The sequence below is a fragment of the Ailuropoda melanoleuca genome, chromosome 16, assembly GCF_002007445.2.
Source record: "Ailuropoda melanoleuca isolate Jingjing chromosome 16, ASM200744v2, whole genome shotgun sequence".
NCBI lineage: Eukaryota > Metazoa > Chordata > Mammalia > Carnivora > Ursidae > Ailuropoda > Ailuropoda melanoleuca.
Window position 1 is genome coordinate 14,615,878 of NC_048233.1, and position 19,272 is coordinate 14,635,149.

The 19,272-nt window shown below is 36.7% G+C and overlaps 1 protein-coding gene across 4 annotated transcripts in view; it reads right to left on the bottom strand.

The window, feature by feature from the left end:
* Positions 1-19,272, bottom strand: part of EPS8 (epidermal growth factor receptor pathway substrate 8) — a 178,628-nt gene that overhangs the window by 59,247 nt on the left and 100,109 nt on the right. For all 4 annotated transcript variants that reach the window (XM_034644770.1, XM_019799146.2, XM_034644769.1 and 1 more), the window contains 2 exons: positions 8,429-8,508; positions 5,854-5,930 (listed from right to left, as the gene is read on the bottom strand). In XM_034644770.1, the coding sequence (XP_034500661.1) occupies positions 5,854-5,930; positions 8,429-8,487 (136 nt within the window). In that variant the 5' untranslated portion in view covers positions 8,488-8,508. The remainder of the gene's footprint in view (positions 1-5,853; positions 5,931-8,428; positions 8,509-19,272) is intronic.

Below are 19,272 nucleotides of genomic sequence, written 5' to 3' on the forward strand. Positions count from 1 at the left end.
TCTATCTCTGTCAAATAAATTAATAAAATCTTTAAAAAAAAAAACACAAAGATCCTGTTTGTAAAAACAAACAAGGTCATTTTTACAAAACTACATTACTTGAGAATTAATTTTACTGGCCTGTTCAACAATTTGGTAAGACAGCTTATCCCATGAGGAGAAAAGGAGCTTTTAAAATTTTCAGGGAAGGTGGGAAAACTGCCCAACTGTCTTTTTGAGTCACAGAGCACCAGTACACTCTATGAGGCTGAACTGTGACTCTTACAGTGCCTGACTTCCTGATAATATATAATCACAGGCCATTTCCTTCTCAAGAATTAAAAAAAAAAAAATTGTTCTTACAAAAGATTTAAATGTTTTCTCTGGTAAAATACTCACTGTAAATGATGAGGATAGAGGAAAGAGAAATGGGTTTTAATTCCTGAATGCCACCTGCATGTATAAGAGATTGCTTGGGCTTCGATTATGACAGTTACACAAAGGGACTAACTCCCAACCAAGATCGGAAGATAGAAAGGGACAGGAAGAGAAGAAAGATAGGTATATAAAAAAAATTATATATATGTGGGGTACATAGCTATTAAGAAAAGTGCTATACTCAGGGACACTGCTATGAGGACGATAAGTCAAGCACTGTGTAAAAATACAGAAAAGTTTATAGTGAAGTCAATTATATAGAAACTGATCATATGGTTTATAGATTACTTATACGCAATTCTTACCAGTACCTCCTTGAGAAGAAAAAAGAAAAACAGGAAAAACACAAATATATTTTCCTCCTTGCTGGCTTCACAAAAAAAGTTCAAACTTAAGGCTGAGAGCTGAGAGAGTGACTGTCTATCATATATACTATTTGAACTCCCAACAAAACAAATCTCAAAGTTACTATAAATGTCAGTAACAACAACAACAACAAAAAAAAGTACAGCTAACTGGTAATTCTGTGAAACTTAAGTTTTTCTGGATAGAGGATGACTTTAAATAGCTGATTATTATGAATGGTTATATTATAAATTCAGCAATATCAAATTCAGAGAGATTACTTTTCTAGAAAGTTCAGCTATTCAGAACACAGCATAGCCCATCCTTAAATAAGTCCTCTGAGTGGTAGACAGACGTCACAAGGTCTATATATTGAAACTTGCACATTTTAATATGCAGACTTTAATGGGATTCTCAATTCCCCACTCAAAACCTATTTACTCCTAAAGATTTTCTTTCTAGTTTTTCAGCCCATACGAATCAGAAGCAATACTAGAAGAAGGTATGTTAACAACAAGCAAAAATAACAGGCTTGGGACATAGCCACATGGAAAAAGTAGCCACAAATATTCAAAAGGGAAAAGATTTTGAATGATTTCGTGTAAAGGGAAAGACTATAGCCTCTGAGCACATCTGAGCACACAAGCTCGCGAGTGCTGATGACCCTCTGAGTCATCTACAAGAGCTTACAGGCACCACACCCTGATGGAGGGGAATGTTTAATATATTTTACAAGTACTTCCTTAAAAATGCTTAAAGACTTTGACAAGCAGGCTAGCTGGAGAAAAACATAAAATTTTCAACTTCTCAATAACAGTAGCCAAAGGAAATGTTACAGTCATGAGGTAGGTGGAGGAAAATGAAATTAATATTTATTTTCTATTTATTTATGTCGTCAGGGACTTTGGTGATGTAGAAACGCTCACACACTGGCTTTGAAATTTCTTGTACCATAATGAAGAAATGACAAAACAGGGTTATAAAACTGCAGTATATTTTAACTGCTTTCCTTGCATAAATTAACACATACCCCAAAGAAGCAAATGTATTGTCATAATTGTATAGTTCACAGTACATTTACAGTATTTACCAAAAAAAAATATATTTCTGGTAATATCTGGAATAAAAGCTTGAAAACTATGATGAAGATTACTCTTTGATCCTCTCCAAGTATCACTGTGATTACACATATAACATCATTTGGAGGTAACATCAAAATATTAAATTTGAAGGCCTTGATTAATCTGAGGACCGAGGACAAAAACTAACTCCCTATACTTCTCCTCAATGCCATAGCAGACTCATTACTTCTATTTTCTCATCTAAACCTACCACAGTATTATTATCATTTCTATTTTATAGATGAAGAAACTGGGGCCAAGAGGTAAAATCATTTACTCAAAATGGCAGCCCTTTGGTGGAAGGGCCATGATTCAGCCCCAAATTGCCTGGCCCCCAAAACCCACTCTACACAATGTATAGACCCCCTCAGTGTCTCTGAGACTGAAGTTACTGAGTTACTGAAGCAATGTGGGGGGCACATTATAGTGTCAGACCTGAAAAGCGTTCTCATGAAAAAGACAAGCTGTGTGAAACTCTAGATGAAGTATCTAACCTGTGGTCAGTGTATAAAAAGCAATGGTCATTACCATACAACTCATGTTCCAGTGCACTAAATAGTATCTTCACACGCCAAAGAAGTTCGTGCAGCATCCAGGAAAGAAACTAATTCTTGAAAGATTTATTCAACTGGTTTAATCATTGTGAAAAGAGAAATTTTAAAGAAAATGCATACATTGTGATAAACTACATTAAAAATCTCTCTTTTACCAACTCCCTAGCAAAAAAAAAAAAAAAAAAAAAAAAGAGTTAGAACTTGAGACTGGGAGGTTAAACACACTGAGTGTTGAACTAACTACAGTTGGAACTTCAACTGCAACTTGCTTATTGCGAAGTTTTGTTCAAAATCTGAACATATTTCTTCCCTGTCATTCACACCATTCATTCCATGGGCATTGACTGAGCGCCCCTTTTGGGAGGGAGGAGGGAGGATTAGATACAAAGACGAATGAAACATTATCTGCAACTTCAAGGAACATAAAACCTGCTTGCTTCTAAGCCAAATATATTTGCTAAGACTTCTTTCTTCTTTATAAATGTCTCTTGGATTTGCCCCTTTCTTTCCCTCTCTTTATCTCCTCTGTTTTACCTATACACTGCGCATTTTTGTCACACTATACAAAACTGTCACATTTTCTTACAATCAAGATTTTTAAAGTTATGTGACTCGGACAAGTCATCTCACCTTGGAAAGGAGCCTCGGCTTGTTCTATATGCAAAAAGGGGAAAACAGAAATTTACTGCTTATAGGCTGATGATTTTCAGTCCTCAGATCTGTGATTTTATGAAGACGCTCCTAACACAAAATAAACATTAAAATTTGCAAATGAATTCTACTTTTTATCCCTTACCCCTTTCTTAGCTCTCTGAAAATAGATTTTTGGATATGGTATTTGTGAGGTGATCAACACTGTTCCATCTTAACAAAAGACTTAGGGCTAGTATTTAGATGTCTGGCTTACCTATTTCCATTCATAGTCGTCATATCCAACCTCAATACTGCTATGACAGTGACCCAAGACAACAGACTTCTTACTCCCTTGACTAAAAAACTTCGGTGGCTAGGCATTCCCTGCAAACAATGTCCGAATTCCTTAGGATGATTCTTCCCACGGTGGCCCGTGTTTATATTTCTATCTTATTTCCCAATGCACCACCTTGCAACCTCCAGTTAAGACCAAACTGTTTGCAGTTCTTTCATTCATTATATTCATTCTGCAAGTATTTACTGAGTGTAAATTATACATTAGCCACGGTGCTATGCTTGGGGAATCCTGAAGTACACAAGGCAAATATGGACCAACTTACAGAGCTCACAATCTAGGTTATAAAGGGTTCATGCTGCTGTTTACAGCACCCACCGGCCTCCCAAATGCCTGGAGCACACTACTTACATTTCAGAGTTTAACTCGATGCTCAAGTCCTCTATGAAATCCCTTCTGACTCCCACCCCACCCACACAGAAGAACCGACGACCCCCACCACACCTTATATGCTGCCATCCAAGCTTATTTAGCTCTTTATTATAACACTGCATTTACTAGTCTACCTCACCAAAACAGTGCATGAGTGATGACTATGTCTTACTCATCTTGGAATGACTGAATCGTCATGGAAACAGAGACTATGAAGACCTTGGCCTGGCACACAGAAGTACTTAATAAATATCAGCCTAGAAATGAAAGACTGAAGGAACTATTTTGTTTTTGAAAAAAAACAAAAAACCAAAAACCTTCTTTTTCAGTTTCTTCAAGTCATTCTCTAGACGGCAAGTCTCTTAAAGTCAAGAACCATATATTACTAGCTCTGTTCTGTGCACATTAATCACAAAATAAGCATCTGTGGAATATATTCTCTGGACCTACAATTCACAACTACCAGGACATGGTAAGGATGTCATAATATAGTAGTGGAGAAAACTGAAACCAACACTGATCAGACTGACAAGGCCATAAGAAAATATATCCACGTATGGTGTAAAGTCTATTTTATGAATGCATAGTTTGAGTCCTAAGGCCTAGTCACTCAATACACAGGCAGAAAGAGATTCACAAAACCTTAGAATTGCTCATTCTTACTACAGTCAAGACAGATAACGTTAAAAAAAAAGAGAGAGAGAGTGAGAGAGAGACAGAGAATTCCAAATTTATAAAAGGGTGTTAGTTCCTATGGCAGATAATAATAAGGATACTCCCAACAATAATAGCAAATACATACACTACTTTCTGCTCATCAGGCACTATTAGAAGCATTTTACATATACTAACTCATTTAACTGTCACATCAAATCTATAAGATCTCCCCATTATACAGATAAACAAAATTGGGTACAAAAATCTTGTCCAAGATCATCTAATAAATGATAGAACTGAATTTGAACCCAGGAAGTCTGGGTCCAGAGTCTCTGCCCTTAACCACAATACTATTCTGAGTCTTTTAACCAGAATGCTATTCTTATTCCTTATTATTGTACAATAATAAAAGCCCATGCAGAACCTGTGAAAAAGTGCGTTTCCAAACACATGTGGTATATTTCAGGAGTCCTCAACTTCTTTTTAGTAATGACTTCTATTTTATACTAAAGCTGAAAAATATATTATTTACACATGAATCTAGAGAGGAAAAGGGAAGTTAAAGAAGAATCAGGGAGAAAGCCTGCTGGTTTCACAGTACAGAAAGAAATGATAATATAACATTATCCAAAAGTTAAGACTTATAAGGAAGAAGTTCAGTCACCTGTCAGTCCACAATCAAATGGACCATTCATGAAGATCAACAATCATATCACAAATAATTAGCTGGGAAAATCCAGCTAAGGCATTGATGCCATATAAAAGATTCCTTAGAGGGGCGCCTGGGTGGCACAGCCTTTAAGTGTCTGCCTTTGGCTCAGGGCGTGATCCTGGCGTTATAGGATCGAGCCCCATATCAGGCTCCTCCGCTATGAGCCTGCTTCTTCCTCTCCCACTCCCTCTGCTTGTGCTCCCTCTCTCGCTGGCTGTCTCTCTCTGTCAAATAAATAAATAAATAATCTTAAAAAAAAAAAAAAGATTCCTTAGAAAACACTGCAATATATTTCATCCATGGATTGTAAATTTTACGACAGTAAGCAGAAGTCATATCTTAGTAGCTTTTATAAACTCTTTTTTAGGGGTGCCTGGGTGGCTCAGTTGGTTAGGCGTCTGTCTTCGGCTTGGGTCCTGATCTTGGGGTCCTGGGATTGAGCCCCACATGGGACTCCCTGCTCAGCAGGGTGCCTGCTTCTCCCTCCCCTCTGCCCCTCCTTTTGATCTCTGTCAAATAAATAAAATCTTAAAAAAAAAAAAAAACCTCTTTTTAAAACAATCCTTACCTCTCACTGTCACTCCAAATAATATAAACAAGGCATAGGTTCAAATTACGAAGTTGAATACATAATTTGTAAAATGTGGTTAGAAGTAGAATTACGCCTCATCAAGTAAACACACATACCATAGAGGGCCTTTGCACTTGTTTTTGAACTGTGTTCTCTGTCCATTTGGGAAAAGGTAGGTGATGATCCATAGCCACTGTAATAAAAAAAAAAAAAAAAAAAAAANAAAAAAAAAAAGGTCATTGCGCTGAGTTAAAGTCCAAAGTAAGCAATAAAAATTCAAAACTACAAATAAAAATTCCAACATACCACCACCACTGTGTGTTTTTAAAAAAACGTACTGAGTTAACGCTAACTAGGTTTGTCGAAATGAGCCAGATCCTGCAGTGGTCACAAAGTAGAGTATAAACCACACTACCCCAGTGTGGACCGAGGTAGGTGCAAATCACAGCCTCCTCTCAAACGCCAAGTCAGAACCTTCACCAGAAGTCAGTAAGGCGGAAACTATCTGAGAAGAGTTTAAGTTTGTCATACTAAATTGAGTTGTGAGCAGTGATCCAGTCATAAAAAGTACTCAATGACTTAACCTATAATGGAATGGACATTATTTTCACAAAAACTTAAAATGTAAAATAACACTTTATCATTAAATTTGACCAGCGTTACTCTAGTTCTAGCCTCCCGTTACTAATATGGGAGGTGGAGTAAACGTATCACTTGAATTTTTAAAATTTGCTCAGTAAACATTTATTAAACCCCAAAATCTGTTAGAATAAGGATTATGGCACGGGACATGGTTCTGTTAATAAAACAAGTAAGTTAAATTGTTACAACAGAATGTGATATCTGGATAAAACTAATAGATATTACGAGTAAGATCAAAGAAGGATTCAATTTTTATCAGGATGTGTAAAAAGATTTCACCACCAAGTTGGCATTTCCACAGAATATAAAAGATTGGAAAGAAGCACTACACATAGGTGGAGAATTAAGTGAGGAAAAGGCATGTGGAACTGGCTCAATGACTAGCATGGTGTCCAAGGGAACAGTGCATCTAATGGGGTATGTCTAGAAGAGAGGAATGGCTTCAGACACAGGGAAGGCAAATAGAGGGCTTAAAAATTAAATTTTTATTCTCTAGATGCAGCAAATATTTTTATACATGGATGTGACATGATCAAAAACATTTTTAAAGAAAATAATCCAAGAACAAATGGCAAGGTAACCAGGTAGAGGGTGCTCCAAAAATTATGGTAGAAAAAAGGCCCCAAGTAGAGCTAGAATAGAAAGAAGGAAGAGACAGAAACAAGAGTTCCTTAATAGAAGAAAATGTTATAAACTCATGGTTAAATGGATAGTTATTGTAAGAAAAGGGAGGAAGATTGAGGGCNAATGACTAGCATGGTGTCCAAGGGAACAGTGCATCTAATGGGGTATGTCTAGAAGAGAGGAATGGCTTCAGACACAGGGAAGGCAAATAGAGGGCTTAAAAATTAAATTTTTATTCTCTAGATGCAGCAAATATTTTTATACATGGATGTGACATGATCAAAAACATTTTTAAAGAAAATAATCCAAGAACAAATGGCAAGGTAACCAGGTAGAGGGTGCTCCAAAAATTATGGTAGAAAAAAATTATGCTAGAATAGAAAGAAGGAAGAAAATGTTATAAACTCATGGTTAAATGGATAGTTATTGTAAGAAAAGGGAGGAAGATTGAGGGCGTGGCCAAACTTTCTGGCTTGAATAACTGATGGACAAGATAAAGACAGGACCAGACGACACTCCCTGGGTGTCTCTTACTGACCAGTACTAAAGACATTTGCAATGATCTTTGTACAGAGAAAAGATAATGCATAACTCTTTACAATGTGAATAACCTATGAATTCTGAAAAATGTTGAGTGAACTCTATACCACAATGGTCAATATAAAACAACTACAATACTAACCACAATGTATAAGGGAACGGCAACTTACGTCAGGGACGTGATTTCAAGTTATACCTGGAACCACAGGGATTGTTTTGTTTGCCTCCCTGATCTTTTTATTTGTTTTACACAGTGATAAGTATCTCGACAGACTGGACGAGAAGACATTTAACTCGCCTCAAATGCCAGTACTTTATAAATAAAAATGATAGAATGCTCCAGAGAAACTGAAATCTCTGAAGTAAAGTATATATTCAACTACGGAAAATAATAATACATAAAATACCAGAACAAACGTCTATTAGATCACTGTCCTGGAGGTGGGTATTAACGAACAATCTTTTTCTTTCCAGACACAGTGAACTACTAAATATTATCATCGCTTAGAATTAGAAAGAAATTATATATTAATGAGGGATAAACTATATAAAGAAAGGGAGTTAATCTTTTTAATAAAAATATAAAACAAAACCACCAAATCAAATCCAAAAAGAACCCCAACAGGGGCGCCTCGGTGGCTCAGTGGGTTGGGCTTCCGACCCTTGATTCGGCTCAGGTCATGATCTCAGGGTCGTGGGATGGAATCCCCACGTTGAGCTCTGCACTCAGGGCAGAGTCTGCTTAAGGTTCTCTCCCTCGTCCTCCGCCCCTCCCCTTGCTCATGCACTCTCTCTCTAAAATAAATAAATAAATCATTTAAAAAAAAAAACAAAACCCAGAAAGAACCCCAACAAAGGTTTATAAAAATAAACCTTCCAACTTACTTCATTTGAGCTGGGTACATTCCAAAACCACTGGGATGATTAGAAATATGACCATTCATCGTCGTTTTCACTCCTGGGTTCTGAAAAAAGAAAAGTACATAGATTAAACGTAATAAAAAGGTCCAGACATTTCAGTTTCAAGTTATTCATTCAACAAATACATGTCACTGCCAGGATGACAGAAATACAAAGATAAAGGTCTCCACCCTTGAAGAGCTGTGGTGCCGGAAGTGCAGGTGGACATATAAACAAAGATTCAACTGGCCTTTAACATTAATGTACTAGAACGGTGAGCAAATTTAGGCAAGTAAAAGAAAAATCTGAACTATAGTTCGGAGTCCTCTACCTCTGGAGTAGAGGCATAACCGTACACTCTGCTCAAACTCTTAATCAAGTCTCGGTTTTATGGAATGTTACGTTGTCTACTGTTTCATTATGAAAGTACTAGAGGTTCGTTACATTTAAAAACTTGAGAACAGGTCCATTTCTGTATTAGTTAGGAAGGACGCTAGGTTTGAGATTGTTGTTGAGTTTTACCTATCAAGGAGAATAACTACCATGACTTCCAGTGCTTTGACAAAACCTCAGACGCGAGGCCTTCTGGCCAAGCGTCTGCGATTTCATATTGTTGGAGCGTTCACTGTATCCCTGGGGGTTGCAGCTTTCTATAAGCTTGCTGTGGCTGAACCAAGAAAGAAGGCGTATGCAGATTTCTACAGAAATCATGATTCCATGAAAGATTTTTCAGAGTGCAAAGTGATTTTGGATTGTAAAGAATTTCTTTGGGATGAGGCGCCTGGGGGTGGCTCAGTCACTTAAGCGTCTGCCTTCAGCTCAGGGCATGATCCCAGTGTCCTGGGATTGAGCCCCACATCGGGCTCCCTGCTCTGCTGCCTGCTTCTTCCTCTCCCACTCCCCCTGCTTGTGTTCCCTCTCTCCCCTCTTTCTCTGGCTGTCTCTCTGTGTCAAATAAATAAATAAATAAATAAAAACTTAAAAAAAAAAAAAAAAAAAGAATTTCCTTGGGTTGAGTTCCATTGAAGTTTGTCACTGACCTGTGTTCCTGAACTATGAAAACACAAATACTGGGTTATGGAATAGTTTGTCTTGATAAATAAACAACTAACAAATACTTTGGAAAACAAACAACAACAAAAAGCCCTTGAGAACGGGAAAGTGCAAAATATAGAAAAGCACAAGGGAAAAATAGCACCCAGAGCCCTATCATTTAACAATCCCGTAAATTCCCTCCAGTCTTTTTCTTGCATCTACTTTTCTTCTTTCTTCCTCCCTTCGAAGCACATTTGACAACACCCTATACACACATACTTGGATACACCTTTTTTCCAAAAAGGTATCCATTTACACACTCCTTTTACTTTTCATGAGAAAGCAATTTTAAAAGTTAACACCAGATATTTAACTTCAGAAAACATTTTTAATACGTTTCACAAATTGAACAAATTCCTTCAAACAAGATTAATGAGTAAAACTTCCTCTTGCTAAATCCAATGGCTTTGTCTTTCCTTGTTCTCCGAGACAATACTTACACCTGATTTCTTTCTTTTTTTTTTTTTAAGATTTTATTTATTTATTTGATAGAGAGAAAGAGAGAGAGAGAGAGTGTGATCTAGCACAAGCAAGGGGAGCGGCAGGCAGAGGGAGAGGAGAAGCAGGGTCCCCGCTGATCAGGGAGACTTGATTCCAGGACCCTGAGATCATGACCCAAGCCGAAGGCAGACGCGTAACTGAGCCACCCAGGAATCCCCGCACCTGATTTATTTCTACTTACTCCTGGATACTTGCGCCTTCTTGTGTTTAGTTGTGACACTAAACAATTCTGGACCTTATCTTACTTTTCCGACTTTTGTATACATTATATTGCTATGTCTTCTCAATGACGGAGTGGTAGGGAGGGCACATCCCAGAATTATTGTAAGACAAAGGCAGAGGGAGCAGTAGAATTAAAAACTACTGAGTGACTATTCTGTGTCAGGTAATATGACTGATACTTCCAAGGTGAACAAAACACAGTCCCACCTTTGGGCCAATAGTCTAGTAGGAAAAACAGTTACTTAGTGAATAAATATGAAATTAAAAATTGTTGCTTCTATTACAAAGGGTGATGGGGGTCCATTTTGAAAGGGAACGCCATCCAGATTAGGAGGCTGTAGAAAACCCACAGAAAGAAATTATATTCAAGACCAGTAACTTCAAGTTAATTTCTTTCTCATTCTTCAGGTCTCATTTCAATCACAATGTCCCCAGGGAAGCTTTAACTGACCTCCCTGAATAGGTAAAAGCCCACTACAGGCATTCTCAGACTATAAACAATTTTTCAAAGTATTATCACAGCTATAATTTTTCATCTGTTTAAATTCCTGACTCTTCACTAGAAGTTCCATAAGGGGAGAGACTTTTGTTTAATGCTGTTTCTAAAGCAGTTAAGAATAGTACCAGGCACAGAATAGGTGTTAATTACATATGTATTCAAAGAAAGAAAAAAAGGAAGGAAGTCCATGTCCCACTTTTGAAAAATTTTATTGCATTCTTAACCATACAAAATTAATTTACATGGAACACATAGTAAAGAAGTCCCGGTATATGTGGCTTTATTTTAAATCTACTGGAGACTTAAAGAGAAAAGTCAGGCTGACTGCCATAATTTTTAGAAGGGGTGAGTGAGACTTGACCTAGTTCTTAAAGAATAGTTAAGGATTTATAAAGGTCCTCAAAACACTCAAGTTTAATTCAAGCTTTCCCAATAGTCCTGCCCATATTTATTCACAGCTTAGAAGCAAATTTCTAAATTAAGGAACAAAGAAATATCGACCTCTCCCCTTGATTTACAAGATTACATTTACATTACATTAATTTACAAAATTACTACATTTACAAAATTACATTACACTTATATTACATTGTCGTATTTGGTTTTTATTGTTGTTTTTGTTTGTTCTCCTTCAATTTGTACTTGGATATAATCAGTAGTATACAGGTACACCAGTTCTCTGGGGAAAAATTAAATCTTGATTTGTAGTGCTTACTGAATTCCATGGTATAAATATTTCCACTATGGCTCATCTCAAGCTATCAATACTTTTACAGCAGCTTACAAAATTCTTAAATATCTCGCAGTTGGTTCCCCTATGCCTATAGGATCCAAACGGAGCACATCATTGTTAGATTCTAGAATTTGGGCCAGGACAGAGGCTAGGAATAAAATTCTGGATCTAGAGCCCATGGGTAGACACAGACATTCATAGAAGCCTATAACTCTTATTCCTGGCACTAACTAGCTACACAAGTCAATTAAGCCTCTGTCTCAATTTTCTCATCAGTAAAATAGAGATAATTCTTGGGTTTTTCTAACTCACAGGGCTAGTGAAAAATCAAATGATGGATGTGTAAGTTTCTTCTGAAGTTTTTTTTTTTTTAAGTATTCTTTCAAAACAAGCTGGTTCGTTCAGTATATAAATTAAACCCCCAGGGTCTGTACTGATTTTAATCTGGTTTGCATTTTTAAACCATAGCAGCTGGTTTTAATGAAAAGTGATAGCCACTGCATCCCATCCTTTTCATGTTTAATTCTTCATGACAGTCAAATAAATGCGTGGTTTGTGTTTTGTTTTAAAACAGTGATCTGTCAGAATAAGAGAATATTAGAAAAGGGAAGAGAAAATGTCAATTTGCTAAACTGAATTTTAAATATAGAAACTTTTCCTATTTGGCAATCACAGTGTCACTTGTCACAGATGCTCATGTAGAAATACGGAATTTTCAAATATTTAAATATAGCAATTAGAGTGCACACCTTGCACAGGAAACAATTACAAATGCTTGGTTTTCCTTCAGGCTTTTAAAAGGCACATCCAAATTATAGCTATGTAGACCATATATATAGTTTAGAGGAACCTTTAAGTCTTACTAAAAAAAAATAAGTGTTTTCATTTTTATTAACTATTAAGCAAAACAACTTAAAACTAAGTAAGGAGACAAACATTTTCTTTATCACTTTACAGGGTCACAAATTAGTTAACTCTACTAAATTAACCATTTGGTCCTGCTAATGGTATACACTAAAACTCCTAATAGCTTCCACAGATTTGAAATTATGGCTTCACTTTCCCTATACAAAAACACTTTTTGTAAGTCATAGTTATTATAATTTTCTTATTTTCCACAGAAAATAACATTCTTCAGCCAACAGAAAGAGTAAAATGGTAAATTTAAGATCTAAGTTAAGCACACCAAAACTGGTGAACACTGAAATTCTCAGTGTAAACAGAATCTATGAAAATCATTATAAGCAGAAATAAATGAGGCTATCTCTATAATAAGGCAAAACCAGAAAGCTAAGTTTATATTAGAAAGTGTTAAGATCCCAAATATAAATAAATAAATATTTAGATTCCCTTTCCTTTTCTTTACTCTCGCTGGCATATCATACCAATTTTTGAATTGATGAATGAGTAGGTAGTCATCACTCAGTGTTAGAATACCACCCACCCAATCTGGCCACCAAACAATGAGTAGCTCCCTGTATACTGAGATATCCTTGAACTAACTTGTTCTCTTAGGAAATGTCAGACATTTTTTTGTTTAAGTTTTTGTTTGGTTGTTTAGGTTTGACACAGTATCTTGAAGTATCTCGACTTTGACTGCAATTCAACTAAATTCATATCTCTTGATCTAAATTATAACCAATGGCGGGGTGGGGGATGGGAAATGGGTATTGTCATCATTATTTAGGGTTTTAACTAAAAAATCACTGAAATTTAATTTTTAGCAGTACTTTGTACCATCATTTACAAGGGACTGTGCTTAAAACATAAAAACACCAAGAATTTATTTTAACCCTTCTGAAGTATCACATGTTCTGTCTCCTGTCATGTCTTCTAGAGCAACCACTTTTCAATACATGTTACCAGTACCATCAGGATAGTAGTCTCTATTTCTCTGTCACTTGGTCTAATATTTAGTAATAAAGAATTTGTGTGTGAATAAACTTGGGAAACTAATAAGTACATTAAACTGTTACAATAATAGAAATGATGATGATGATGACGACAGTGGCCAACATCTGTGCAGGCATCACAATAATTTCTAGGCCATATGTAAGTATTTTCTCAGTATCGATCAAGAGTAATTCTGTACCTTTAAATCAACACACTGTAATCACTTAAAATAATTATTTTTATCTCTCTTTTTTTAATAATGCTGAGAAAATTCTTAGGCTGTTTACAAGTTAGGACGATTTGGAAGCAAGTCTATGTTCAATCCAGAATGTTGTTGGCTTAACAACTAGCTGAAGAAAAATACCTGTCGTAGAAGTTTAATAAGCAACTAAAAAGCACTTTAGTACTATTTGTATGTTCAACATTGTGATAGATTTCATAAGAAATCTAATACAGAGAAGAACCATATAGACCCTATTACTGCTACTTGAGTATTTCCTCTAATTCTGGTTGCTGTGATGGCATCATCAGCTCACATACACTGCTTGATATTATACATGGGAAATGACTAATATCTCAGTTCAAAAACACTGTCGATACTTTTCTGATCTGGGAAAATACGCTATTTTTAAAAGAACTACTGTTATTTATTGACAGTTTACCCTGTACCAAGTGTTGTGCTAAATGTTTTCTATCCCTTACCCTATTTAATATTCACATTAATTTTTGATGAAGTACTATCTTCAGCTCTCATTTTAGAGATGAAGAAATTGAGCTCAAGAAACTACATGCTATTTGCATGTGATTTTGAAACTTTTAAAAATCATCTAGTTTCCATGAATGACTAGAGTAACACACTATCTGGGCGCCTGGTGGTTCAGTTGGTTAAGCATCTGCCTTCGGCTCAGGTCATGATCCCAGAGTCCCAGGATCAATTCCCGCATCGGGCTTCCCCCTAAACAGGGAGTCTGCTTTTCCCTCTCCCTCTGCCTCACAGCGCTCCCCCCACCCTTGTGCTCTCTCTCACTCTCTCTCTCTCACGCTTGCTCACTCTCTCTCCCAAATAAATAAATAGAATCATTTAAAAGAAAGAATTACGTAATGTTTATCAGATATAATCAAAAAGCAATGAACAAAAAGGGGGAAAGAAAATGACATTCCATGAGCCCCCACTTCATATGACGTTTTACAAACCTCATCTTATTGCATCCTTAGAACAACTTTTTCAGGTAGTTATTAGCTCCACTTTGTAGGTGAGATGACAGTCTCAAATAGGTTAAGACATCTGCCTAAGTGGTAACACAAGAAGCTAGAATTTGAAACTCACAGTTTCACTCAGATGCAGATTTATTTCAATAACTCCAGTACAGTACTGTAAATGGATTTTCTCTTATGATTTTCTTAATAAGATTTTCTTTTTTCTAGTTCACTTGATTGTACTGAATAGAGTATATAATACATATAACATACAAAATACGTGTTTATCAACTGTTTATCGGTAAGGCTTCCAGCCAACAATTAGCTATTAATAGGGAGGTTGGAGGAAGTCAAAAGTTCTATGATAATTTTCAACTGTGAGGGGGTCAGTGCCCCTAAGTCCCATGCTGTTCATGGGTAAAGTATAATAAAAGTGGGTCTTCTGAGTGTTCCATTCACATATAAATAGCATGTGATACCCATAAATTCATCTAGATCATCTGTATTTCTTCCATTATAATTAAATACATATTAAGGGAAGGGAGAAATAAGTCTCCAATTTTGCTGGAATCCTCCAACAAAAATAAATATATGGTAGGAAAGGGAACAAAATTCAGAGAGAGAAGAAACTGTCTTAAACCTTTATTACCAGGCCCCCATCCCACTGAAGCAAATCCTGGGGTTGGGTTTTGGGAGAAATGGTGGTAAGACTGGATTTTGAACTATTACTCAGCAAAGTGTCTATTAAATCTCATAAGTGACATGAGGAATTTTAACTGAATCTCCACATATTTATTTATGTGTGAGTTTTCCTTTTTTACATATACCTTGCCTACACAGGCTTGAAAAACCCTTCTATCAAAGTGTTTATCATCCTGATTGTATTATTTCCACAATTCACAATAGACTTACAGTTAGCCTTATATAATGACTGCTGCAATAAACTGAGGTTTAAAGGGGGATATACTTTATCAGTGGAAGTTCCTGATTTAATCACCCTGTGACGTAATTAATCAGCAAAGGCAGGCCCAGGTGCCTGGTCACCACTGCCACACCCTGAAACAGACTGCCATTTACTCCATCGCATGTCGTGGAGGTCTCATTTAAACTGCAGCTAAATTTGGGGTTTTAAAAATTTTTTTGTAAACTTTTTTATTTTTGAATCACTTTATATTTACAGAAAAATTATGAAAATAGAACACAAAGTTCTTGCATAACCCGCACCCAATTTCCTTACTGTTAGCGCCTCCCATTAGCATGATGTATTTGTGATAATTAATAAACCAATAGCAATATTTTATTATTAACTAAAATCAATACTTTATTCAGACTTCTTCACTTTTTTACCTAATATTTTCTTCTGTTCCAGGATTCTATCCACAATACCACATTGCATTTAGTCCTCATGTCTCATTAGGCTCCTCTCCACTGTGACCATTTCTCACACTCCCCTTGTTTTTGATGACTATATTAGTTTTCTAGGGCTTCCATAATAAAGTATCACAAATTGGGTGGCTTAAAACAACGGAAACTTGTTCTCCCACAGTTGTGGAGGCTACAAGTCCAAAATGAAGATGTCAGCAGAGCTAAGCTCTCTCTGAAGGCTGTAGGGCAGGAATCCTTCCTTGTCTCTTCTAACTTCCAATGATTACTGATAATCTCTAGCTTTCCTTGGCTTATAGATGCATTACTCAAATCTCTGCTCTGTCTTCACATGGCCTTCCTGGATGTATAGCTATATGCACATTTCCTTCTTCTCACAAGGACACCAGTCAGTGGACAGGGGTCCACCCCAATCCAGTATGACCACACTGTGATTCATTGGCAAAGACCCTATCCGAAAGAGGTCACATTCTTAAGCCTAGAGTGGTAGGACTTCAGCATATCGTTTTGGGGGACACAATTCAACCCGCACTAATGACCTGGATTGCCCTCTGAGGAGTACTGTATTTGGATATTCTATAAGATGTCTCTCAATTGGAATCTGTTTGATGTTTTTCTCATGATTAAGCTGGAGTTATAGGTTTTGGGGAGGAAGACCACAAAGATATGTGCCACTCTCACCACATCATGACAAAAGACCATGTTATTCGCTATGACAACATTGTTTATGCTAGCCTTGCTCGCTGACTAAAGTAGCATTCGTCATGTTTCTCCATTATAAAGTGACCTCCCTCACCACCACTCTACAGGCCTGTTCAGAAGCAGTCACTATTTGCAGCCCATACTCATGGGGTGGAGAGTTATGCCCCGCCTGCGAGAGGAGGGAATATCTGCATGAATTATTTGGAATTCGTCTGTATGGGAGATTTGTGTATTTTCCAGTATTTACCTATTTATTCTATTTTTTAATTAACAGAAAAGATGAAAAAACATATAAGAGGGGATCTGATTCATCATATAGAAACTCTTGATTATTCATCCCCTGTAAAACTCCTATTCCAGCTGGTTCAGATGAGATCTGGGTTAGGCTTCCACTGTGTGCCGGGTATAGCAGAGTGCTGAGTGAGAGAGAGAAAGAAATTGAGGCATGAGAGAGATCGTAGCCCTTGACACAAAACCCTGGCTAACACCACCAAAAGATGATCAGAATTTTAAAAAGTAAACATTATCTAAGAAGTTCAAATCTTCCCAGAAGCAAAAAGTTGTTGAGTGCAGATTCTCAGAAGGGGGAGAATATTCCCTGTGGGCATTTTCTTCCAAAATAAGAACAAAAACACAAGTTTTTCTGTCAGTTAAGTTCTCAACTGAACACATATCAGGGAACAACATTTTGGAACAATAAGTAAAGAAAACCATCCCACCTACCTCACCTCTTCCCTACTCCCCAGTAATTTTTTTCTCTTCAAATCTGTTTTGAAAATTACCCTTAAGGGTTAGTATTCACTGACATTCTATAAACCTTTTGGAAAGGTTCCAAAGTGAAACTTTGTGTCACTGATTACTGCCAAACAAAAGCTACTGAGGAACTCAGGATCTCACATGGTTATTTTTATTGTGAGATATTCTTTTTCCATAGTAGTGCCACAAGCTAAATTCATACAGTTCAACATATTTTACAAAGGCAAAGCAATAAAGAGCTATCTGGACCAGACACAACCGAACTTGGTGGACAGAAAAAAAATGTTCTAAAACCATCTTTGATGAAATCGAAACTCTTGAATTCAAATTTCATGATGATGTATTAAATGGCCTCTAAAAATAGTAAATCATAAAACCTTCCAGGTACAGTGAGAAGAGTTTTAACCCACGGATGAGATATAACATTTTAATATTTAACTACCCTGTTGCCACATGATTACCTTTCTCTGTATTACCCAGAGCAAAGGCCAGGTAGCAGTAAACAAAACACTGCCGTGCTTCACTCTGCATTTTCCGTCCCGCTCCTTAAGAGGATCAGTGCTTTTACAAACTGTGGGACATGGCTTCATAGCAAATGGCTACAACCTACAAAGTGGCAAATGTCACCTTAAAGCAACTATGACACTGTATTCATCCTACTTTTCTAAATCATAAATACATCCCCCCAAGGTCAGGACAAGTAAGAAATGCTTAATTTCTAAACTACACAGGACTTTAAGCAACGCCATTCTGTTTAAATGCAGGTTAAACAAAGCTTGCTACTGTATTATAACATTCGTCACCCTGAAACTGTCTCCCAGAGATTCTATAAAAAGATGCTACTTTTCATCTCAAGCTCATTTCTTTCTGTCTGACATACTACTCAACATTGATTATTTTGATAAGAGGACAGAGAGGTATCATATCAAGAATTATTCATTATTTCAACTTGTTCCAGTTTTCTCAAGATACGGTGTTAGGGATCCAAATGTCAGCAGGATGGTTATATGGGGGCAGGTGTATCCAGTTTAACATCTATAACTTTATAAGCCAACAGAGAGTTAATGACTGGGCTAATAAGGTAAAATTCTCCAATCATTCTTAACTAATCCTTATTCCTATTATTCCATACTGCTTAACATTTTGTTGACAAAGATAAAAATGCACTCCTTTCAAAGCACTACTTTTCACTTATCTTCAAAAACAGAGGTAGTCCCAATATGCTGTTAGAAAGTGATTCAACAAAAAAACAGTCAAAACAAAACAAAAATCAATTCCAGTAATTATCTACATGTGGCTGAATATAAAAATAACTGTCAGTCAGTACTCCCACTAAGAAAACAAATCCTAACAAAATCTTCCTTGAAAACTTTCCCATCTTCTCTGGAAATTTTAGGGGGAAAAAAAAGAAATAAATAGTATATTTAGGAAAAGAGCACATTGCAGGCAATGTGAGGACAGCGTAGTATCAAGTTTAAGAGGAAGTTAGATTAGGAGTGGGTCTAGAAAAGAAAATCTCCCTTGAAGAAGGGTTGAATCCAAGAGGGCAACATAAAGATCTTTAGAAATGTATAGCACAGTAGGGGAGGGAGACATCAACAGGATCATTTATAGTTCGATGTGGCAAGTAGAAAGACAGAATGCAAAGTGGGGACCTTATGCTTGGGGCGGGAGGGGAGGGCATTCAGTTCATAAAAGCCTCCTGTCCAGGCTGTAATGCGTGAGCTGAGTAACCCAGAAAAAGACAAGAGACAGGGTTGTACAATTAGGAAACCACCACAGTTTAGAGTCACTGAAGAATAAGACATAGAAACTCACGGCGGGGGGGGGGGGGGGGAAAAAAAAAAA